At 44.5% G+C, this 25,021-nt stretch overlaps 1 protein-coding gene across 8 annotated transcripts in view; it reads right to left on the bottom strand.

Annotated features, from left to right (window-relative positions):
- Window positions 1-21,629, bottom strand: part of RUFY3 (RUN and FYVE domain containing 3) — a 57,776-nt gene extending 36,147 nt beyond the window's left edge. For 2 of the 8 annotated variants that reach the window (XM_040586352.1, XM_040586436.1), the window contains exons 1-2: window positions 13,363-13,657; window positions 12,805-12,992 (exon numbers count right to left, since the gene is read on the bottom strand). In XM_040586352.1, coding sequence (XP_040442286.1) covers window positions 12,805-12,982 — 178 coding nt within the window. In that variant the 5' untranslated portion in view covers window positions 12,983-12,992; window positions 13,363-13,657. Of the gene's footprint in view, window positions 1-12,804; window positions 12,993-13,362; window positions 13,658-21,286 lie in introns of those variants that run through there. The other 6 variants (XM_040586334.1, XM_040586342.1, XM_040586362.1 and 3 more) reach the window with 5 other exon arrangements.
- Window positions 21,630-25,021: the final 3,392 nt, after the last annotated feature.

The raw sequence follows: 25,021 nt of genomic DNA, 5'->3' as shown, positions 1-25,021 counted from the left end.
AAACTAAGTCCAAATAGCAGTACAACCAACAATTCAACTGACCCCCAAAAGCTTCCTATGCTGCAATACCACTGACCAACAGTCTTCTCATCCTTTGGAACCGTTTTCTTCATGTAGTGTGTTTTTAGCTATCATTTTTCCTGAACCAGTTCACCTCTTCCCCTGCAGCTAAGCACTGCTAGGAAAAATGTCTTCACGGAAAGGTGGTCAAGCATGGGCACAGCTGCCCAGGGAGCTGGTGGAACCACCATCCCTGGGGGCGTTTAAGAAATGTGCAGATGCAGTGCTTAAGGACATGGTTAGCAGTGGGCTTGGCAGCACTGGGTTAATGGTTGGACTCACTGGTCTCAAAAGTCTTTTCCAACCTACATGATTCTGTGATTCTAATACCAAGAAGAGCAGAAAACCACCATGCCTCGGGTCCTGCCCACATACCCAGGTTGAAGTGATCAATTGCTTTCGCACCAGCAGGGATTTCTCCTCTCCTTGTCAGGGGTGAAGGACAGTGAGCACAGTCAGGCTCACCCACCCCTGCTTGTGAGGAGCAACAGGGAGCTTCACAGAATCACAGAATCATTCCGGTTGGAAAAGACCTTTAAGATCATCAAGTCCAACCACGAACCAGCTCTGCCAAGCCCACCACAGTCTAGTAACCATGTCCCTAAGCACTGCATCTACGTGTTTTTTAAACACCTCCAGGGATGGTGATTCCACCACCTCCCTGGGCAGCCTGTTCCACTTGAGGAGTTCCCTGCTATCACAACAACCAAGCCCTGCTGATGCCACCACACACACTACACTTAGGGCTTTTGGTCTTTTATTACAGGTGTTACAGCTTCCTGAAGGTTCAGGAGACTCGTTCACAGCTCACAGTGTGTTGGAAAGGTACTTTTTGAGGCTGCCTCGGTGGGAAAACAAAATTGCTACAGCCTCGTTAACAACATGGAGATTGATCATAGATTCGCTAGAACAATCAGAAGTGGACAGAGAGACAAACCCTATACTAACAATCTCATCAACCCACTGCCTTCATTCCTCTACAACAGTGGACTGACATGTCTCTGATGCTCTCCTGGACCCTACTGCACTCTTACCTTGAGGTGCCAAAAATTGGGACTCCATAACTCATGGGTCACTTTCACCACTTTCATTATTTTTTATTTTATTTTTAAGGACTTAAAATGCAGATGTTCGCATGATTGAGAAATTCAGCGTTCGTAAAAAAATGCTCTATGTAACAACACTACATAAACCAGGTAATATGGCTAGTATTTTCCACCTCTGTTTCTAGGATTTCTGAAAAGGAATCTGATGAGGACCTAGCTGCACATGCAGTGATTTATTTAACAGCAATTTTCATCACATGCGAAGATCAGAACATGATTCTGATGATCCCAGAATGCCTCCTTGCACACCAAGACTTAAGCCAGACTTAATCACCAAATGGTCTTTTATCTAATACTGAGAGTTTGGGGTTTTTCCTTAATCTCAACAGTGAAGACCATTTCATAATGAAAAAAAGATTCACAATTAGCTTTGGTAACAGGGACAGAGAAAATTCCCAGGCTTCATTTGATCTTTCACATGATATCTCTTTGATTTTGTCACTTCAAACTCCTCCCCACACGCACCATTGTAGCCTCCAATTATTTAAGCTCTCTACTCCTCTAAGCCTCTTTTTCTTTGTTCAGCTCCGTATCCAAAAAACACCCAGGACCTCCAACCTATGATAGCTATTAAGCCTCACTACCTGTTGTTTATACACAGAAGAAACGGGTTTGCGTTCTCATCACTTCAATTTTATTTTATTTTTTAAATCAACACAGGAAATCATCCAACTGCACGTCCAATCAGCCCAGCACCCCACCTCACTTAACATCTGGGCTACATTTTCCAGAAAGGTGCATGAAACCTCAGCCAGCTCTACTGCCTCTATCTGAACAACTGCTACCCACTTCATGGTAAAACATTAAGATATCTTCTTTTTTCACCCTTCGCAAGTGGTTCATGTAAAGCTTAAAGACAAACATCCAGCAGAGTCACAAATATTTTATTCTATTGTATCTCTACAGGCAATAATCCTACCCTCTTTCTAGCAAGAAATACTTGCAAGAATTGCAGGAATTTATATTGGCACAAAGGCACTATGAGATTTGTACAGATTTAGAGGCAAAAGCATCCATTTAATTAGCACTTCCATATTTTCATTCATTTCTTCATGCATCTAAAATCCATTTGCATACGTTTAATTTCTTCTTTCACATTGTACAGTTTTCCCCACTTGTCTGGAATTTCCACCAAATGGGGGGGGGGGGGGTGGGGAAAACTTCACACACACACACAAAGAAATAATAATTAAAAAAAAAAATCACAAAGACCTGCAACTTGATAGTTTCCATGCTCCTAATCATGGTACATCTAAGACAAACTCAATACTTCTTGAGCATTATGGAAAAATATTAGACTGTAAAAATACTGATGTCTGTAACTAATGCATACCAAGTTTAGAGAACAGGATGATCAAGACTTTTAAGTCTTCATAATATGATTACCTCTTTCCAACTAGATTCCTAGGAAGATTAGTATCGTGGAATCGAATATTCTACTGGAATACATACACAAGCAAGTTCTTTACAAAGGAACTGGAGTACTTATCACTAATATATTAATCATGGAAATCCCATCCATTATTTTAACTATAGTTACTCCCTCCTCCGCTCCGCTGGCAGCAGCGTTCTCACCTGGTTTGCCTGCCAGAGGCAGCCCCGCAGCAGCCCAGGGTCCCCTTTGGGCTCATCTACCCTGCTTAGCACTGGGGCAAGAAACCCCTCCAGAGCCTCAGCGACGCGACTGCAGCTGCAGTAGGGCACTGCAACTTCAGACACTCTTACAACCAACCACAAAGTCTGTCAAATCCAATGTAAAATAAGGTTTACCCAGGCATTTCAGCCTTTGCTAACAACTCCAACAAAACAAAAAGTCATCTTAATGAGCAGGGATACTAAAGTATATGAATAAGTAGCTTCTCTGTGTTACGACTTCGTTCCTGCTAATCAGAATGCTTAAAAAGAGGTGGTGATTAATGAATGCTGAACGATTACATACAGGAAGAAAACAAAAGCTTTCCCTCCTAACTTGATCTTCCTGAATTTGCTCCTATCTTAATTTTCGGTTTAGTATTTCTATTCACAGACATACGCAATACCTAATAGTTACACTGAAATTTGGAACAACTCATGCAGCAATAAGGGATATTGCCAGGGGACACACTTTCCCATGCAAATAAAAGCTTTTTAAAATAAACCCTGGGAGAACACACCAGCATTCAAACTATTTCATGCTGCTATTAAACAGAAAGAGTGCTTCACTATATATTTTTTAAGACCAAAGCTATTATACCCTAAAATAGGGTTGGGAGGAGAAACCTTTATGCAAGGCTACCACCACACCCCTCCAACTCCCACCCAGCTATGCACTGCAATACAATGCTCCTACACCACTGGGCTGCTGTCAGCACGGTTGTGCAAAAGTTCAAGTCCAAAGGCAACACTGCTGAGCAGCGAGGTGCTACACTACTATAGCTACACTACTATACGGTGCTGGGAAAACGTGCTCTGTGCAAAGGCTGAGCATGTCAAGGGGAAGTCAAGATTGTGGCTTCTTACACTGTGAGCAGAACAGGGATAAAACCAGCATCCAAATCACATTATAGGGGTTCTGAATAACTGTTGCATGAGCAGAAACTGGCAAAAATTCCCAAATGTACAGCAGAAGTATCCCTGTAACAGGCACTAAACACAAGCCCTTTAATAAATGCTGAGAAGTTCCCATAGCCCGGTGCTGCACAAAACGCTATATATTCTGCTCAAACTGCCGGCAGAGCATGCATTCGGTGAGAAGTCACATGCAGTGAGCATTATCACCTCAAACACAGCAGCTTAGACTATACCGGGATACCGCCTACAAGCAGACTCCCACGATTCACAGCAAACTGAGCTGCAGCACTGCAAGTTCTCCAACACACACAGCCTCCTAGGCCATCAATCCTCCATCTACGTCTTCTTTACATTTATTAGGAAATATCTTGCAAACGCAACTAGGAGGATGGAATACTCCAAACTTCTTATACAGCTACGGCATTTTGTCATGTGTCAAGACAGATGCTCAGAACAAAGCAAGGAACCCACACATCCTTTATATAGTTTCCAAGCACGGTATAAGAATTAAGTTCCTCCAAAGACACATTAAATCGGTCAGGATCTTTAAATATTTTTTTTTTAATTACAGAAGCTCTTAACAAATGCATGTGGAGGAGCTGAGAAGGCAGTAAAATAACCCAAAATAACCCAAACCCAGCACCAATTTTGCGAAGTGAAAACTGAGCCTGATACAGAAATTCAGCAACAGTGAAATGTCAAGTTACGAGTTACGCCTGCTTTGGCTGCTATGAAAGGCTTGACCCAAATCTGTAAAGTATTTTTGTACAGATGCTTACGGAAGACATTAAGTCTGTTATAAACAAGGAAAACTTCAACAAGACCAGGGTGCCCAAGTTCTGTTTACTGATAAGGAAAGGAGTTATTTTTAAACCTTGCCCACAACAGCAGTCAAGATAAATACTAAACACATCAGCAGCTGAATGCCAATGCCAGCAAAGACAACTAGACCATATGCGGTCAAGGCACTAGTGTTAAATCCCCTCTGCTCCTGCCTGTTCATTTGCCATGACTGAAAAAAAGTTCTGAGGAAAGAAGAAAAAACAACCGACATTTTTAAAATATGACCTACAAAAGTGCTGAGTTAGTTAGGACTGAACACTAAACACAGTAATTGAGATGATGATCAAGCGAACTAAACCAAACTGCAAACAAAAAAGCCAAGCAACAAGGGTGACTTTCACCCAATCCCCCCTTTTTTACTCAACATCTTTCTTGTATCTAGGCCCTAATATTCAAAGCAGTCCAGGAACTCTTCACTTTCTCCTCCAAAAGGAAAGACCACTCCACCATGCCTCATCACCATGCCCAAGCCAGAGCCCCAGAAGTTACAGCAGCACTTCTCACATTCACTAAATGGCACTTCCAAGGTTGTAAGTGAAGTTCTACAGTGACCACGAGGATAACCGTAACTGATAGTTTCCCTGCCAGTTATGCCTCATTACGCCCCACATCAGAAACAGTACTGTACATATTCTAGAGAGGGATGCCAATGGAAAAAATGCTGACATATGTGCTCTTTAGAAGGTTAATTATGGGATTATTTATCGGATTTTAACTTTCAGTCTGCTGCTCTAACCACTTGCTGTTCTTTTTTGGGCCAAAGCATCCCATGACACAAGGGAAAGTTGGAAGAGCTTACTGAGAAATGCTGAACATGTGTGACAAATTGCATTCACATCTTTTTTCTTTAAGGCTAACACATTCTCCTTCATTATATGGACAAATATTACTTCTATCATCAAACTGAAACCTACCGTCACGTTATAGTATTCAACCACATGATCTCATATTTGTTGCCTTAGGAATGATAAATAATACATTTAATAAAAAATAATTGAACTGGTCAAGAAAGAAAATTAGATGCTGTTAATATCATTGGAGGCATGTAATTAATTTTTTTTCAGATCAGACTTGCAAATCAGATGGATCATGAAACATCACGAAAGAAAAGGGACCAGTGAAGACTGTTTCAGCATTATGTTCAAACACCTTGCAATCCAAAAACCAAGGAAGTGACCAGAGCACCTGCAGCCTAGAATGCCAGGAACAATCTATTCAGAACTTTCCAAGTAGCTTAAGCAAAAACATTTTTTAAAACCCACTACATAAAAATCCCATCTCCAAATACACATGTACAGAGAGAGAACCTTGCACAAAGAAGAAAAAGTCCGTCCATTTCACCCTGCAACTTCTGTCTGGGAAAGTTGCTTTCAGAACAGGAAGGCTGGCGTAATAGATAGTAAAAACACTTAACTCCCATGGAAGTACTCCTGCACCAGTGCATGCCTGGCAGCAAATCCCAGCTATGTGTCCAGAGCAGGAGAGCAACAAGGAGAACACAGAGTGCTTTGCTGCTGCTGCCGCCCCAGGGAGCCTCCACTCTCCTCTCACCTACAGCTGCGCTCTGCTGACACTCCTGACCTTGCCACTATCTGCTCCTCGCAGACAACTGTTAATGTTACCCGTTTCCTCTGACCACAGCACACACAGACTCAATCCTCGCACTGCTATCCTGCGCCTACCTTCTCTGTTCACTCGGCAAATGCATCCTTATCCAGCACCCAACAGCCCAGAGCTGCTTTACCTCACAGTACAGCACCGATAGCTTGTGCTTTCATTATAAAACATCACAATTAACTGCAATATTTTTAGTGTAGGACTGTTATGAGATTATTTTTTTTTTTAAGGCCACTGTCATCACTCATCTGGCAGCATTAAGGTCACAGACTGACACGACCGTCGTTCCTACACCATGGACACTGTGACATAAATTGAGGCTTGCACTGCACCAAAAGAAATAGCACTCACAGAGCTATGGAAAACAGAGGAGACTAAAAGTAAGAAAAGGGGGGAAAAAAGTACAGAAGACTCGTGCCCGTTACAGACATAGGGCAAGAAAACAGCAAACATACATCACATATGTTAATGGTGTAATCCCACCTTAAGTTTTATTTCTGTCTCCACATGCTTACCACCAGACATTTCTGTGTGTTGCAACTGCATGGAGTTACACAGAATGTTTCTTCACAACCAGCCTCATTCCAGAGGGAAAAACACTAGTAACCGCTATGGGAAATCTCTCATTTTATTTTGGCTCTTGATAGTTTGCACAAAGAAAAAAACCCACAAAACAAACCTACTTGCCTCCCCAACTCCGCCTGACAAATCTTTCACTTCCTATCTCAGTTGATGCCTAGAGGTTTCTCTGAAACACTTGTGATTCATCATCAACAGGGGAAATAATTAAAAAAATTATTTCCCAGATAAATATTTTTTTTATTTTCCCACATTTCCTGGGTCTGACTTCATTTAGACTGAACAAGCTTAAGAAAGCAAAGAAAACAACTCTCAAATGTAGTTTCTTAATTACAGCATTGAAAATATTTACAGCATTGAAAACTTTAAAACATAAACCAAAATTATATAGTATCCCTGACATAGGTTTCACCCTGGCCTTACAGTGCACTTGCTCACTCTCTCTCTGAATTACTTGAAACCAGCTGCAGGGCTGGCACACTGTGCCAAATGTCCTGAAGAGCTTTTTAAAACTTAATCCTTCCTCCCCTTTGGTTCAGGGTCAAGTGTCCATCTTCTCTTGGTCACCTCCCTTTCTGCACGGCTTGCGATGGGATACAGTGTAAATACATTGAGCAGGACATCTCATCCCTGGGGAGATGAGCATCTTTGTTATGTTACTTTTCAGCACCTGCTGTCTGGATTATGAGACGTAACTGCTAGTCAAAAGATTTATGACCATTAACACACTGTAATTAATCTATCTTGCCTATTATTGACTCTGCATTTGTTCTATTGAATCTGGTTGCCAGTTCCTTCAAGCTCAACCCATTTCAGGGTTTCTGCCACCACGTGTATTTTAAGAGGTACTTTTCTAGCACATGAGTTATCTCGGGCAGTTCTGTCAACATGTGAATGGTCCCTGCTACTCTCAGTACAGTGTTTACAGCAGATCTGTTTTATAATAGGAAAGGCACGATCCATGGAGCAATTTCACCTCTCTCAACAGTTTGCTCTCTGTATTCCACACAACTAGAGAAAACCTCAACCAAAGTCAGAGTGACCAGGTTTTCCTCCTAGGTGTTCTCTGGGGACAGACGAGGCTTTACACCAGGACCCCAGTTCCCCCCCTAGCACAGCCCAGTACAGCAGATGAGCCCTCATGTCCCACAGTTCCCTCCAACTAAATGGTTCTGTACCTCCTCACCAACAATAGGGAGATTCTCACCTCCTCCATTCAAACTGAAGTTCCAAGAAGGCTGCCAATTTGCAACACAAAAAAATAACTCGTAAGGACAAAGAAACACGGAAAAATACTTGAACAGAAAATGGAGAGAAAAGGTGCAATCTGAAGGATGATGCAATAAAAGTGCAATAAATGACAGGGCCAAGAGGTATTTCAGCACTGAGAAGAGCATTTGGTTTTTCTGAAGAGCTGCACAATTTCTACTCAGGGCATTTTACACGAGCATGCATCTGCAACTAAAACTTCTAAATTACTGGTAAAAAAAAAATAATCTGACCTCAGCTATCAAAAATTATACCGTGGAAAAGATAACCTCATCTTTGCATGTTATAAAGATAGCACTCCATTTGCCCAGTTTCGTGCAAATAGAACGGGATGTTAAATACATAAAAAAGGGGACACTGTAGTTCTTAACTGTATGATCTGAATTTACTTGCAACTGTCATCACGTGTACTTCTGTTCTCAATTACAAGCTGATCCCATGAGGATTAAAATTTCCATTGCTCTCACATGAAGCTCCTGTTGATTATTCAAAGCAGAAATTTAACATCCAGTAAAACTGTGCAAGGCCATTTTGCATTTCATAACTTCTCCCAAAAGCTGAGATCAGTGCTCAATCCCATATACACACGCACTCTTGAACGTGCAACAGAAATACAGTCAAGATGTTTTTCATACCTCAGTCCCTAAAGATGACTCAATGATCATTATACAAATTGCAAACAAAGAAGAGCTTAATAGCCACTTGTGTCACATTTCCTTTTGTCATGCCTGCATAGCAAAGTTCTGATTACCTAATTAAGAACCACCATTTGTTTAAAAAAAAAATATGAATTTTTCTAAGTGGATTTACAGTACATAGCAAAATCAGCTTATTTTCATACACACCAAATTGTACCAAACAGTTTAAAAAGGAAATTCCTTTTACTGTTAAATTTAGCATCCACGTTACATGCTATATTAAATACATACAGTTGCAAGAAACTCAGTAACTACACTAATGCATTTAGCCTTCTGCTACAGGCTACTTTTCAACTGAATAAAATTTAAGTTTTGCTCAGAGTTACACTCAAAAACTCCAACTCTGGCAGGAAAGGAATTACTCCAAATTCACACCATTTCATCTTGGATGAGAATCTGTTTCCCAATGAAGTATATTACCTTTTGGCTTAAAAAGTAGCAGAACTGGGCTTGGTTTTACTAGGTAACATGACCACCACAGGAGGATGCCTTGTTTTTAACATCAGTAACACCGTGATTACCACTATACACATTACTAGCTCCCTCTACCCCTCCAGCTCCTATCACAAAATTGACCTCAAGTGAGATTCTTCCAGAGAAGGCTACGGCAAACAGGCTCCCGAGAAAAGGGGCTGACAGCCAGTCTGGCCTCAGAAATAATAAACACCAACTGCAGTTTCTGTGCCTCTGCTTGGGGAGCCCTTGGAGCACAGTCAGAAAGCACAGTAATCAGCCTCTAGCTTCCCCTCACATCCCAATCCTAAGATTGACACCATTAAAACTCTTCTTCTGATGCCTCTCTCTCACTGGAATGAAAACACAGTGCTCCAGTGAGGGATATCAAACCGGAGCAGATTAAGAATCACTTACTTTAGCCTCTTCCTGTATGTTTAAACTGTCTTTCCTAAGTAATCTGTTTTGAAAAAAAAAAAAAAAATCGACAAAAAAAGAGAAGTAATAAAATTAACCACTATCAACAAAGTACTTCCACCGGACTAGAAAAAAAAGTATAAAAGTACTGCAACTTATTGTTTAGCGCAATTTGATTTTCTCAGATATTTTACTTCTTTTTGCCCTACCTTTGGTATAGCTACAAGGAAAAAAAAAAGCATCTTTAGAAACAGCAAAGCTGAAATTCACACCATAGCAAATCGTACGAAGAAAAGCTTGAAGGTGTAAGGCCTGCAAGACAACTCAGATGAAAAAGCTGGGAAGCCAGAAGAGAAGCTTAGGGACCACTAGTCTCCCATATAATTTAACAACTGAGTCATCATAGGGTGTTACAAGAGAGCAGCCCAGCGGAACTGTACAGCAAAATTCTACAGACTAAAATCTTGGTTTCCCCTTCACATTTTAAACCTCCCCCATCCTGCAAGCTGTTCTGTTCTTGACCCTTTGCCTTCTCTTCTTACTTCCTCACTGCCCAAAACTGCTCTCTTCCTCTTCTTGCTCTGACACCACGGGCTGGCTGGCAGTTCTGGGATGCAAGAACGGGTGCAGGCACCAACAGTGCAAGGCTTGGAGCACGGTTTCTGTTCATCCTCAGCACAAAGGGCGTACAGTGAGGAGGAGGAAGAAGGCAGGATGGCTGCTTGTGGGCTGCAGGCATAGCAGATCACAGAGTGAAGAGAGGCCAGAGGTAAAAACTCTTGGGAAGCAGCAAGAGCTTAGGGACAGCAACTGGAAGCTTCAAATCTTCATTTCAACAAGCTGTTGGATTCACTACTGCAATACGTTATTTTTTTATGTGTCTTGATTTGTTAGGAAAAGAATGCAACCTTTCGTTATGCCTTTGGCAGCAACTCTAGAGCCTTTTTGGTTTTTTCCTCTTCTTCACAATCCCTACCTTTCTACATCAGTTTTATGGAGATATTACAGGACAGGACAGCCTCAGCTCCCAGGTCTCCTGCTTCTCCTCTCAGACAAGCACTTGGTGTCTACAAGCACCATCATCCTGTCCCCTCAAGCCGTGCATACACTGACGACACAGCAGCAGTGCTGATGCAGTAGCACCGGTTTGAACACCGGGGATAAAGCTGTGTCAGCTTTTCTATTATGAACACTTTTTCCTGACCTTACATCTCTGTTAAAAATATGACTTGGGTCCAAAACTGCACACACACACCTCCCACAAACAACCAGTCTTTGTGCCTCTCAACAAGCAACTTTAATTTATAAATGTATAAACATCTCCATAAAGGTCTCTATGATACAGCTCTCTTTTTTTATTCATTTTTGACGTACGAATTAAATAACATGACAATGAAATGAGAAAATACTATTTTCTAACCTTTTCTGGTACTTGCAAGAGAGTGGTTGGAATTACAGCTTTAAAAACAATTTTTTTCCTAGTATTGGGGAAAGTTAGTCTAGTATTAGCTTTTGAATTCTTTACATAGGCAGGCAAGAGTGCAATCTGTACACTATAAGGACAGATATTCAGCATATTTCAGAAAGGCAACCCAGAAAAGCTCTATTACAAACACTGGATTCATCCAAGCCCACCTACTCCAGAAGTTTGCTCAGAGCAAGAAGGTGGACAAAAGAAAGACACATGCAAAAATAAGGATCTAAAGAACTGACGCCCACTGTGACTGGAAGGTTTTCCAGGCTATGCTATGAGAAGAGCCCTAGACGGCTTACTGACTACAACACAGTAAGCCAACATGTAATAACTATTTATGAAAGAAAGAATGAATATATAAAAATCAACCCACCTACACTAGAACATCCTGTTAAAAAACCCCAAAACACCGAAGTCCAAAACCAGACAAGTATGAGTGAGCGAGGTCTGAATAAGCCTGTGCCACATGCAAGAACATGGGAACTGGAAGACAGCTGACGTGCTGCACCCTTGGCTCACCCGGAACTCGCTACTCTGGTTCTGCTGTCCTGAGTCCACACCACCTCTCTGAAAACCCTGAGACACGCTTCAGAGGGAGCGCTAGTCTCTGCTTTTGAAAGCTCTGTCTAGTATCCCACTGTGCAATTAAGTAGCTGGCAAGCAAATCCAAACCCAAGGGCTGCTGAAAGCAGCCGTGAATGGAAATTTATTATTGCCTGGGAATTAATTTTGAAGCTCAAATCCTCAGCACAGTTTAAGTTGCCTCATCCAGCAAGACAACATTATACTAAGAGATTAACTGACTCGACAAGCCAGCATCAAACGGGTCAAGCGAGACTACTTGGTGGAGTCACACTTCAGTTGTTACTGGAAAGGGGTCAGAAGTGAAAAGACGGAGCCCCCTCGCTGTAAGTCCGAAAGATACTCGGCATGCACCAAGGCGCACTCAGGACTTGGCAGCGTTGGTGGCTATGGGAGCACTGGCTCCTGTGCAAAATTCCTGAAGGAATTCATCCCTCCTCCCACTTTTTTTACAGGCAGAGCAACGTGTGGGCATCCTCTTGTGGTTTTATCACTTGCAAAGCTTTCAATCTGCATTTTACATGACCTGGCATTACACTGTTATGACCATCAACCCAAATCACACGTTCTTTTTCAAGAAGCAAGCAAGATGCGTTACACCTCCACTTTCCAGGCTTCCAAGCCATTACAAACAACAGCACGCTCCACAGAAGCGAGCTGGAAGACTTGTGATGGTATGATCACCTGACAATAAGCATAACCATGTAATCACTTGGGGCTTTCCAAAAACTACCCACCGACTGTAGGCAGGCGCACATCTGTGTTTTGCCAGTATACTCCATTTGTAAAAGCTGTCAGCTGACTAACAGAACTATAAGCCCTGTTTTAAGAGTGAAATCATGATTAAATGTATCCCAGAGCACACGTTGTGATTGTCTTCCTTCCCAAGACATACAAACCTGATCTTTCCAGATACATCTTAAAAAATAACAACAATTAAGCACAAATCTCTCTTCAAGGAGTGGATTACAAAAGATGCAACAAATTCTTACAGAAATCTGGAGCACCAATTTGGCTTTCTACTGTGTCAAATAGTGTCCAGGTTCTCCAGGCAGGACAAGAGCATCTCGTCCCGGAGACACCCCCTCCCAACTCGGGCAGCGGTTCTAACAATGCGATGGCTGCAGTGAACCCGAGGCAGAGAACCGGACCGTACCTTCGTGGGTAGGCTCTGGGTCGGGTGTCAGCGAGATGTCGTCCAGCTCGCGCAAGCAGAGCCATTCTCCATCCATCGACACTCGGAATTTGCAAAGATAGATGGTCTCCATGGCAGCCTGAGTGATCTTGTCTGTGGTGGGGGTTGGCATGTCGCTTTGAGGCGTCAGAGCAGACATGATGACTCAGCTGGTACAACAACAACGAGGGGGGGGAAAATAAGAACTAAGAAGAAAAGCTTTCTGAAGAAGAAAATAAGAAATACCTTGCTATTAAAGGACAGATATGCTCAGGATCACACAGACTGCTCTGGCCTTTTCATATATAAAGCAAGGTAAAAATGCTGCTCCTTCACGCTTGTCTCTTCCTCCCTCCTTTCCGCCAACTGTCGTTGTCTTCAGCTATGTTAGAGGCTATTGATCCTAAGCAACCAGAGAAAACCTGGCTTCTGCATCAAAGACAGGAGGGCGGGGGGGGGAAGGTAAAAAGAAAATATAAAAAGAAGGAAAAAAAAAAAAAAAAGGCAGAAGGAAAAAGAATGGCTTCCTCTGATGATTACCCAAGCAAAAACAAAGGAAGAATGTAGAGACAGATATCCAGGTTTGCTGAAATCAAACTGCTGGTGCCTTTCTTCCCAGATAAGCCAGGACAGCGAGTGCGGATAGGATTGGTTGTGCGCAGTAAGCAGGGTGTTGACCAAAATGGCTGACTAATGAACTGAACTGAAAATTCAGGCTCATGTGATCAGCTGCTCCAAGCGTAGGGCAAGCAATTCCCAGGATGCTTCCTAGTCGCCGCTGATGCAGGGACGGCAATTAGGCTCTCATCATCCACAGCACCTTCTCATCAGGCTATGCCAGTCAATTTGCGAGCACGCATAACGCGCCACGCACGCTTCTCATCGGTCGCCCCCATACTACAAAGGAGCGCGGAACTAGCAGCCCGAAGAATACAAAGAGACATCTGTATTCCTTTCACGTGCCTGGATGTCACTACATAAATTAAATAAGTACCTTTGTTTTCACAGTAGGTTTGCAAGTCGGAGTTTGTGTTTTATTCGCTGTGCAACCTTTTCAAAGGGTACCTTTGAGCTACAATTTCCCACATACAAAAAAAAAAAAAACCAAAAACACCTTAGGATGGATTTACCAGGGAAACAATGAGGAAAAAAAAAAAAAAGATTTGGCTCTAAGCACTTCAGTGATTGAGGATTAAGCTCTTTTAGGAGGGAACGTGCACAGGGGAGAACAATGAGGGAGAACACCACAAACACACACAGCTAGATGACTGAACCCTACACTTTTAAAGCCTCATCTGAAAATCAGTACCGCTTAGGTGAGACTGATGAAGAAGTATGACCTCACAGCAGGCAGAGAAACAGGTTTTCTGTCTCCTAAGGATGACAGCCCTGTGTCACCCTGTCCCTTCCCAGCTGGCTGAACCTCCTGCATGTCCCCAACCCACACAGCCCCAACTCCAGGGGACAAAAGGTCCCAGATCAACAGACACCCTTCTTATTCCTATTAACCTATTTAACCAGGGCACGGACACATTACCACCACCCACTTCAACTATGACATCAGGCAACAATAAGTTAGCTTAGATTATTTTTGCATGGCTCTGTTGTATTTGTGGAAAGCAGATGTGTAGGACCCATCTGAAATGGATGCCTAGCGTGTCCCGTCCCCCCCCAAACCTGGAGAAGGCTGAGTGTTCACCAGAACAGTATATTGAGAGGAACATATAAATGATAAATGGATGTGACCTTAATTATTCTCCGTACTTTTTCTTCCCTAAAGAAATGCTCAAAAGGATGCATGCCTATTTCTTAGGGATGTGAAATACTAAAACAGGTCACTTCATACAGAATCCAGCATGTCAATCCATAGAGCTTTGGGGAAAATAAGGTACCGATTATGTAAAAAACCCATACAACTAGAAAAAAGGGTTAAGAGCTGTTACTTCTAACAGGCAAGAGGAAGCAGTTGCTTTCAGTGAAAACTTCCTGCTTGGTGCATAACATTTTGACTCAGGAACAGGGCCATGCAGTGTAGTGTTAAAGCGATGCAAAAGGGAATTATTTCATAAACTGCAACACTTAATATTGTTCCTTCTCCCTAAGAGAGAATGAGGTTTATAAACCATGCTGACAGCATTTTAACTCATACGATGTTTATACATCCTTTCATCAGTGACAACCTCTAGTTTTAGTATTCACATTGCACCACTCTTAAAACCAGTGAAAGCTGCCATACACAAGCAGCTACAGAACAGCTGTTCACTCTTGCTAACATTTTGAAAGGGTACAAACAAACATCAAATAATCAAAACAAACCCTTTAGAATCACCAATGTACCATAAGCTATTGTGCAAGCTAGTATCTAACCCATCTAATAATCAGTTTAATTTTGTTGTTTTGAAACAGTTAGAAACACAAACAGCACTAGGCGTAACCCTGCAGCTCACATCTCACAAAATGGGTCTTCACCAGAACTCAGCACTGGCAGGTGACCCACACACCAGGATCACAGTGGAGGTGTGTTAAAAACAATTAAGTAACTGTTTAACTCACACTGGTTTTTCTTTTATGCCATTTGCTTCTTCTTAACACAAAGAAAGAGAAGAAGCCAGTCTGCCCCTTCCAGCTCAGCTGGTTTTCAGGCTCCTTTATGCAGCGTCCCTGCTGCAAATACTCCATAGGGATATTCAAAGTGCTGAAAAAATGTATTTTTCAGCTTTAATTAATTTCATTTATTAGTATGTTTTGCCCAAAACAAAGCTTTGGACACAACATACAACCTAACATTTTGAACAATTGTCACCTTAAAAGAAACAAAGCTACTTCACTGCTGTAAAACTGTACCTTTCACTCCTCTAAGAAACAAAAACGACACGAAGTATGCATAGGCTCAGAACCTCTGATGAGTTGTATTTGATTTTGTTTTTTTTAAAACAACAATTACAAGTTCAGAACTTACTTATCAAGCTGATTTGCTTTTTCTTGCAGCATTTTGATATGGGTGTTTGAACCTCTTCAACTGCCCAGAGGATGCTGTAATCTCCAGATTCCAGTACTTGGCTGAATTTACACCTACAGTATAAAATTCGAGAACTTGCCTTCCCAATACAGCTTTCAGGGTAAGCTAAGGCAAATAGCAAAACTGTAACAAAAGCAGGTAATGTCCATATGTCAGTTACAGCACCACGGGAAAACAGAAACTCTACTCAGAAAAGGAAAACAAACAAAAAAACAAAACAACCCCCCAAACAGGAACTATATCCTGCCACTTACTGACCTGTGAGCCTTTTATCACCACCTGGAAAAAAAAAAGACAAACCCTCCCCTACCCCACTCTGTGCCTCAAAATTACAAAGCATCTTATAAAGAAACAAAAGAAAGGTATTAAATATTTCTATTTCTTAAAGCCAAGCCTTCGATAAAACTACCACGCAACTCAAGGTCAACTGGTAACAGCCCATCAGCGTTCAATGAGTGGTCAATGGACAAAAGAAAACCAAGGGCAGGTATAAATGAAGAAATTACTCACAAAGAACCACTTTCTCAATCTCAAACAAGTCAGACAGCCTTGACCAGTCTTACGAAACCCTCGTATTAGCCACACTTTGGCAAAAGCAGATGGAGGCTTTAGCTAGATTACAAAACAAGGCAGTTTTCTGCAAAAATGTTTTCAAGAGAAAAGAATTAGAAGACAACTATGTTGGAATTTTAGGGTGAAGCACCTGAAAGCAAAGCACTCCATCAGCCACTGGTATTTGAAAACTCAGCTGTACTGGAAAGTATTTTTAGTTTCAAAAGCTGAATTAATTAGAATATCTAAGCAATAAAACCCCAAACAAATTCTCAAACAATTTTTTAGACTCCACAGGGCACCTCTGGGCATATTTTTACTTCCAGTGCCAACAAGCTTGGCCTGCGAGCAATGCTGAGTTCCAGTCATTAGGAGAAAACTTTCCCCAATCACTGTGTAGAGATGCAAAGCAGCTGTACTGCACAATGGCAGTGTTAACAGATGAGATTACAGCTTCAGGTGTCTGTGCTGCTTCTGGTTATTTAAAATCATAGGAGACCACAGAACCATTAAAAAAACCCCATCAATACTATACGAATGGGAACCACTGCCGAAGGAAACAGTCCAACGGCAACAGTTCAGATGCAACACTGAGCTCTGGGACAGCTGCTGGGAGTGTCTGAGAGAGACTACAATGCCAGGATCCACGCAAACAGGATTAAAATTATGAAGAAACACAAGTCCTTATGTGGAAGGCAAGCATGAATCACCAGCAGGTTCTTGCAAGTTTTTCTAAAGCTTGTACCCTGTTTGCCGTTGCTCGATCAGGTGAGGCAGCCTGACAGTCTAGTCCAGTAAGGCAGCTGCCACATTTCTAAGCAAAACAATTCTGATCTTCCTATTTTCTGTCCATGCTCTTGACTGACACGTGAAAACCTCCTACTAGCAGACCTGTGAACATGACTTTTGCTCTCATGCCCTCTCTTTCCTTCACTTTGGCTTCAACTCTGCATCAACATGACATTCACCTACCCATTAGTCCTCTCAACAGCTGTACCGGTTGCAACGACTACAAAAACACCATCAGGGCTACGCCTGGTTCAAGAGCCAACAGTGCTGCTATTCCACAAAGCAAAGCACACACTTGCACTCTTCCAATAGCCTCTCTCCAGGCAATCACTTACGTGGAACGTAATCTAAAAAGATAAAATTAGTAACAAAGCATTGCGTTGCAAAACCTGTTTCTGACTCTTCTGCCAGCACAGATACGTACATTACCTCAAATAACGGTGGAACTTTGAACCCTGCATGTTAAAAACATGAATGGCCAAAAGAAAGTTTAACAACCCCAAAAAACAGTGACACAATTCTTAATTCCTCGAATAAGCAACCAACTGGTTTTTGTCTACCCACTGTGAAATACAGAGATATTATTTAAGGATTCAAGTAACTCCTGTAATTGAGGGTACAGTTAAGACACAGGAAGGAAAAGTCTACTTGAAGTATCATGATGTCTGGTAGGATTTCAGTGGGAGCAAGAAATGGTTTGGGGTGGGGATTTTTTGTTCATTTGGGGTTTCTTTTGTTGTGTTTCTAAGACAGCATAATCAAGTTGCTTTTACTGTATTTAAAAAGTATTCTAAGGTTTTATTGCAGCTCAGCATGTTTAAGTAAATCTTGTTCCTTGTGTCTGTCTGGAATTATCTGTATCAAAAAAGCAGGTCCTGCTGGCATGCCAAGCTTTTGCTTCCTTGATTGCCTTTCCTTAGCGGTTCTTGCCTTCACCTGATGTTTAGAATCATCTCATCTCTCTTACCTCATAAAAAAAGACATCTTGGGTAAAATAGAGAAAGATTAGTTGGAGGGGGAAAAAACATATCCAAGACAAAATCTGGAGAGAAAATAAAGTTATAATAGAGACACACTGTTATGATTTCATTCTTTCTTACCATGTATTTATTCTTCATTTACCTTCAATGCTGGACATCAGGTCAACAGCACTACTGGGCTTGCACCACTGCCCTGCTAACACAAGCATTGCGCCTCCACTTGGGTGCAAATGACCCTTGGGTTGACTTCTACAGCTGGAAGCAATGGCTACAACACCGAATGCCATCAAGTCACTGCTCTCCAGGAAAACCCTAACACAGAGCTATGAAGGCTGTCCTCAGTTCACAAACAGCCAATATACTTTTCCAGATTTTCAAATATAAAATCGAACAGCAGTAGTACATGGCCCTTCAATCCTGTGGCGAGACCTTAAGAGACAGCATGGTTTAATGACTGTGTCATAACAGGAAAAAAAAACAAAACTTTAAATAAACCTCTAAAATATTCTGAAATATTGACTTCAGTATATTGGTCACTAACTCTGCTGTAACACATAAAAGTCAATACAGAGTAATTATTTTCCCTACTAGTCATGGAAATGACAGCCTTCAGGCACTGAAGGGAGGAACTCATGATCCAGCAGGAAACACTCACTTGTATCACCTCTTTCAGTTTACAGCTACATAGAGAGGGATTAGTATTCACAGAGTGCATCACTTTTTTTTTCCTAATAGAAGCACAAGATGCAAAAATAGCCTTTTTCACACTCCTCGGTTGATCTTAACTCTAAAAATAACTGCAGCACTGAAGAATCAAGGGAAGCAGACATGAACAATCGCTTCAGGTACAGAACAAGGAGAAGCAGATCAAGAATTGCCAATGCTGAGCTGTTACACGTTATGGCAACCTGAATTTGCGACACTTGAGAAAAGCTCGTGAAACTGGGCTTCGCAGGCCATGATACCAGCACAGACAGGACAATCTTCATAACCCAGACCACAACTAATACCACTGCATCTCAATGCTGTGCAGAGAAACTCATTTGGAGGAGATGCAAGAAGTGATGTCCCCTCCGAGGCCACATACTCTACAGGTAGCCAGGATGAAGTTCAGCATTGAAGCACACATCATCCTTTCAGCTCCAGAGTGAAGTTTTACCTATTGCTTTAACAACAACCTCAAAGCAGCAAGTGAACAAGCAAGACTTTGCAGCTGAATCCACTGCTCCTGCTGCTCAACGATGAACAAACAAAAGCTGCTTTTAAGTTCCCTGTGAACTGGGAAAAAAACACAACTAAGGAAAAATAATAAATAAAAGAAGGACGATGAAAAAAATTGATTTACAGACTGCCACAGGAGAAAGTCCAAGACACCATGTAAATAGATTATGATTCCTGTTCACTTCAGACACTGCTATTGCTGCATCAGTCACTTCCTGAGCAGGCTTTGACACACGATATTGCACAGGCAGCTATTACCTCTGAGACTGAAAAGAACAAGGGAACTTTTAGATACATTTTATGAGGCTTTTTCACAAAGCTTACATGAACAGCCACTGCAGAGTATAAGGCTAACATGAACATTGCTCAACCAACGAGTTTTTACACAAATGAACTTGTGAATAAACGTGCTCGCCTCAACACCTCCATTCCGCCACATCTACGCAGAAGCCTTCTTACAATGAAGCTTGAACAGCAAAAACACGATGGCTAAGATTAAATATTTTTCTTAAAGTCTCCTTTTCTATCAAAAATAGCTCAGTCCCTTGCACACCCATCACAGGACTACAGCAGGAAAAGACATCCTGATTGCAGGGGGCGTGGGGGATGTGGGAGGCGGTAAAAATTAAGGGTTTGACTGGAAGCTATTAGCTTAAACAACAACTCACCAGGGAGGGAGTTTTGGACTGTGGACAAAAGTCTGCAGACAGCCCTTCACAGACCTCAAACCAAAGTCAGGTCATTGCACCTCCTCTCAGCATTACAGAAATCAAATTCTTACCTCACTGCTTATAGCTCTGCTGAGTAATGGCTTAAAGAAAGTACATTAGCTTCAAAAGGAGGGGAAAGGCACACACACAAAAAGATACCCACCCAAATATAATCAGCTGCTGTGTGAGTGAATGCTAACCTGGGATGTAAGCAGGAGACAAGGCAAAGGTGAAAAGCTTGGCCACCCATACCCTGGCCCAAGCCAAAAGACGAAGCTACGGGCCTATTTTCAAAGATGGGTGGATGGAAAAGGGAAGACCTCTTCCACAGACACCCACACACATACTTTTTGTTTTTAAAACGCACGCAACAACTACTTGGCGGCACTCCAGCTTACCCAAACACACCACATGAACGTTACCAAGACTCTTACAGAGCAGAAAACCCCTTCCCAGCCCACATGCCCCACACGAGCACACACGTCACAGCGCGCCCAGCCTCGCCCAGCACCAGCCCCGGCGCTCCGCAGCACCCCCGGCCCGGACCGCGTGCCCAGCCAAGGGGAGCTCGTGGCATTTCAACGGGCAGCACAAATCCTTCCCGGAGGAAAGGGTGCAGAAAGCAGAGCAGCCTCCAAGGCGGATTCTGCCGAGCTGGTGGTGAGGGCTGCTCGTATCCCAGCTGCTGCCCTAAAGAACGCGCAGGTGTGGTGCTTGGGGCCGTGGTTAGCGGTGGGCTCGGCAGCGCTGGGTCAGCGGCTGGGCTCAAAGGTCTTTCCCAACCGAAACGGTGCCGTGATTCCCGCCAGAGCATTCGCAGCCGCTGCCCTGCGGCCGTGCCCCCTCAGGATAGCGGCCAGGCCCTACGGGCCCCCTCCGCCGCAGCCCTGCCGGGCCAGGGGGAGCTCCCCGGGGCCACCCCACCTCCAGGAGCCCGGGGCGTGCCGCAGCCGATGCCAGCTCATCCCTGCGGAGAGCCGCTCTCCCACCGGCTGCCTCCAACAGGGCACCGCTCGCCGCCCCCCGGGGCGGGAACCCACCGCCTCAGGGCCCTGCCACGGCACTTCCCGCCCCCGCCACCCCCGCCGCCCCCGCCCAGGGGCGCGCCGGGAGGCCCCGAGCCGCCCCGCTCTGCCCCGGCCCGGCGGGAGGCTCCCGGCCGCCGCCCGGGGAGGGGCCCCGCGGCTACTCACGGCTGTCGGTGCCCCCGGCTCCGTCCGGCCCCGGGTAGCTCAGCAGCAGCACGGGCAGGGCGGCCCCGCCGCGGGGCGCCGGAGGTCTCCACACGCCGGACGGCGCGGCGGCGCCTCCATGGCCGGGGTAGAGCAGAAAGAAAGGCGGTGAGGCGGGGGGCGCCTCGTCGTCCTCCTCCTCCTCCTCTGCCGCCGCCGCCGCCTCCTCCCCGGGCTCGGCCCGCCGCTCCATGGCGGGGGGCAGCTCCGAGCCGGCCCCGTCCCGGGAACTTTCGGCCAGCGGCGACAGAAGCGGCCCCTGCTCCGCCTCCGCCATCGCCGCCCCGGGCCGCCGGGCCCCGCCCCGGCCGGGAAGCAGGGCCGCGGCCGGCCTCCGCCCGCCCCCCGCCGCCGCAGGCGGGCAGCAGGGGGGTGCCGGGTGCTGCTCCGCGGGCCGGGCCGCGCTCCCAAGGCAGTAGGCCCTGCTCCCCTGCCGGGGGCCGGATCGCGGGGGGCTGACTGGGATCGGGTGACCCAGCTCCGGTCGGTGCCGGGGCTCCGAGCACTGTGCGGAGGCCCTTGTTTCCACACCTCTTCTGAGAGGATTTTGTTGGGTCCCGTGCCCTCCCAGCCTCCTACCCTTAATTCTTTGTCAGAGCTGCCAATTCCTCTCTCACACTTGAAGTAAACGCAAGCTAAAGGCAAGCCAAGCTCACCTGTGAGCTGCGAGCTGCCCAGCCGGGCCGCGGGGAACAGCTCCAAGCCCCTGTCCCATCGCACCTGTTCGATGGCCTCTCCCCATGCCAGGCCAGGGAGAAGCAGGCAGCAGCGCCGCTCGTGTGGGGGAACACAGATTTTAATCTGAAGTCCGGCTCCTGTGTGCTTTGTTACCCATGAAGCAGAGCTGTTACACCATCTCCCACCTCCCCCCCTCGCTTTCCCAAGAGTGAGATCCCACAAGCAGCAATGTTTTCAGATCCTCTGACAGGAAGTGACAAGGTCCACCTGTATTCCTTACTATTAAAACCACCCAACAGTCCATACCCCTGGTGATTTCACTTTGGAGATCATCTTCCTGAAGACACAAAGACTTCTCATGAAGGCAGGGCAATTACCGTGGACTGTCACGTTGTCAGCAGGCAGGGAGAAAGAACACGTCTGCCCGTTTTTAAAGGCCACCTTGCACCCAGCACACTTCAGCTGAAACGTGTTGGTTCTTTCTTTTTAGATGTCACGTAAAAACTGCCAAAGCAAAGCTATGATCAGCCCGCTGATTTCTGGAGACTGCTTTTTCCACCGCTGTCCCAAGTCATGCGACATGTTGCAGCTAATTTAACAGATGCTTTAATTCATTTTACAAATCTCAAAGCTGACTGATTTTCTATTTGTCGGTGCTAGCAAGAGTAAAACAAGGTACAGACTGCCGCTGATCAAGTATTACGGAAGACAGCTAGGAAAGCCTTGACAAAATTTAAGGCAGCAGCAGATGTATTTCCACGTGAGTTACTCAATACATTTTCCTTACCCCGTATAAATAGAAATTGCAGGTCGTGATGCAGAAAGCATTGTCCACCTCTGCCACAGTACTTTTTCTGCCCAAGTTTCCAAAGCCAAGCCAGGCTTACTCTTTACCACTCACCAAGGATTACATTTTCCAGGTGTAGGAAGACAACAGAGCAGCTCATACCTCTCATTAGAACTTTCTACATGCTGCCTATGTGCTTTTTAAACTTGAATCATTTACATGCAAGTCCAGCCAGGACTCTCTCTCCAATTACCATGCTTCACATGAGCAGGTGGAAAGGACACAGAGGCCGGTAGCTCCATGGCTGTGCAGGGTGACTGAGGTGAGGCATAGCTGTTGCCTGAGCGTGTAAGCCCTAACCTGCGTTACGTGCCACCGAAGCAGACCCCACCGCCAGTCTTTCCCAAGCAGGGCAGCCAGTGCTTGCTAAGCAGGGGCCTGCTGAGGACAAGTGCCATCCCATGGCTGAAGCACATCGCTTGGCAGCGTCAGCACCTCCTCCAGAAACACTACTGGAAGAAGGAAAAAACCCAAACAGCGTGTTAGCTGTGACTTTGCTCCACTTCTCACTTATTTTCCTGACCATCACCTGTAGTCCTTCCCCTAGTCCATTTTCACCAGGATCTTCAAAAGCTGTTTACGGCCAGGGATTTCCCTTCAGCACAAAACACCCCACTAAGAAGTATTTCTTCAAGGAACATGAGTGTCCCCCCTCCCATGGCATTAATAATCACAGCCTTCCCATGATCACTCATACATAAAACCATATGGGAATGAACTATTTATGGCTTTGTCCAATCTCTGAACTAACCAACTGAACATAATGCCGTGTTTAATCTTCATTAAAACCAGTTGGCGCAGCGTTCTGGGGAGATGTGCCGTGCCATCTGCTGGCTGCCTGCACTGGGCGTGCTGATATGCAGCATTCCCTCTTGCCTTCGGCCTTAATCCCAATGTTTCTGGGGAGCATGCCTGTAACAGCACACTAATTTATTATTTCTCTTAATTATATGAAAGTTGCCAGAATTCTGCTTGCCAGCTGCCTTAAAGGTTTTCAAGGCAATGCAGAGCCACCTTGGATACTTACAGCTTGCCTGCAGATCTATGAAAGATCATCAGTCCATTTTTGCACAAAGTGTGAAACGTGCATGAACAGGTGCTGTAGTAATGGGATCAGTTAGCATCTCTGCAGGATATTTTTCACATCCCATGTGATGTCTGTGACACACCACCATTTCTCCTCTGAAAAAGCACCTAAGCATAGGCAAAGGAGACACCTCTATCCCCACAGCTAACAGGCTGCACATCACCCAAAGCCTGATATCAGGGTACAGAGAGCACTGCTCCGATAAGACATGTTCAGTGATTTCTGCAAGCAAGCCTCACTTTTGCCCTGCAACCCAGGCAATTTCATGGAAGGGATCAACTCCCAACACTTTGTAGCCTGTTTCTGTGAAGCAATTTATTAATTTTTTTAAGTGCAGCATTTAACTGCTGTTTGGCCTCTTAGCAGCAGGAGGCAAACAAATGCAGGGCCATTGATGTCAGAAGAACTTGTCATATAACTATTTTATCCGTTACCTATTGTACCAGAATCCCCTCCAAAATCACCATGCCTATAGCTCTGCATCCCATGGATCTGCGACATAGGATGACAAAAAGCCTGCTTACTTCCATTCCCATCTGCCCAGCTTAAGTTTACTGTTTTTCTACCTCTCCCTTTAACAATCAGCTTTGCAAATTAACAAAATATTCTCCAGCCAGCAATTAACAGCATGTGCCTGGCAGAAACAGGCCTAGGCTATAAAGTTTTACATCAAAACCTACAGAAGCACATTTCACTTGCAGAAAACACACGTCTGAAGTACAGTGTCTAGCCTGCCACAGGTATGAGAACACAGCCCCCTCGGTCGTCCCCCCCCCCCCCCCCGACTATCACACACATCCCCCCACTGCCCAAAACAAAACACCCCCCCAACGAACCCCCTAGATGCACAGTGACTCCATAACATGAAACAGCGTTTATGCACAAGGCAATTATTCCCCTTCAGTGATTTCACATGGGAAACAGACCATAGTACCTTTCAGATGCTCCTGGTACACAAATAAAAGCACAGGCTCCCTGAAACCTGTCCCAGACACAAGTGCAGGTCTTACCTGAGACACTGTTTCTTAAACTTTTAAGAAAAATTAATCTGTCATTCCTCTTTTACAGCCTGAAATGCAGGTCA

Source organism: Falco naumanni, chromosome 1 (assembly GCF_017639655.2).
Source record: "Falco naumanni isolate bFalNau1 chromosome 1, bFalNau1.pat, whole genome shotgun sequence".
Lineage (NCBI taxonomy): Eukaryota > Metazoa > Chordata > Aves > Falconiformes > Falconidae > Falco > Falco naumanni.
This window is presented reverse-complemented; position numbering and strand designations above follow the sequence as displayed.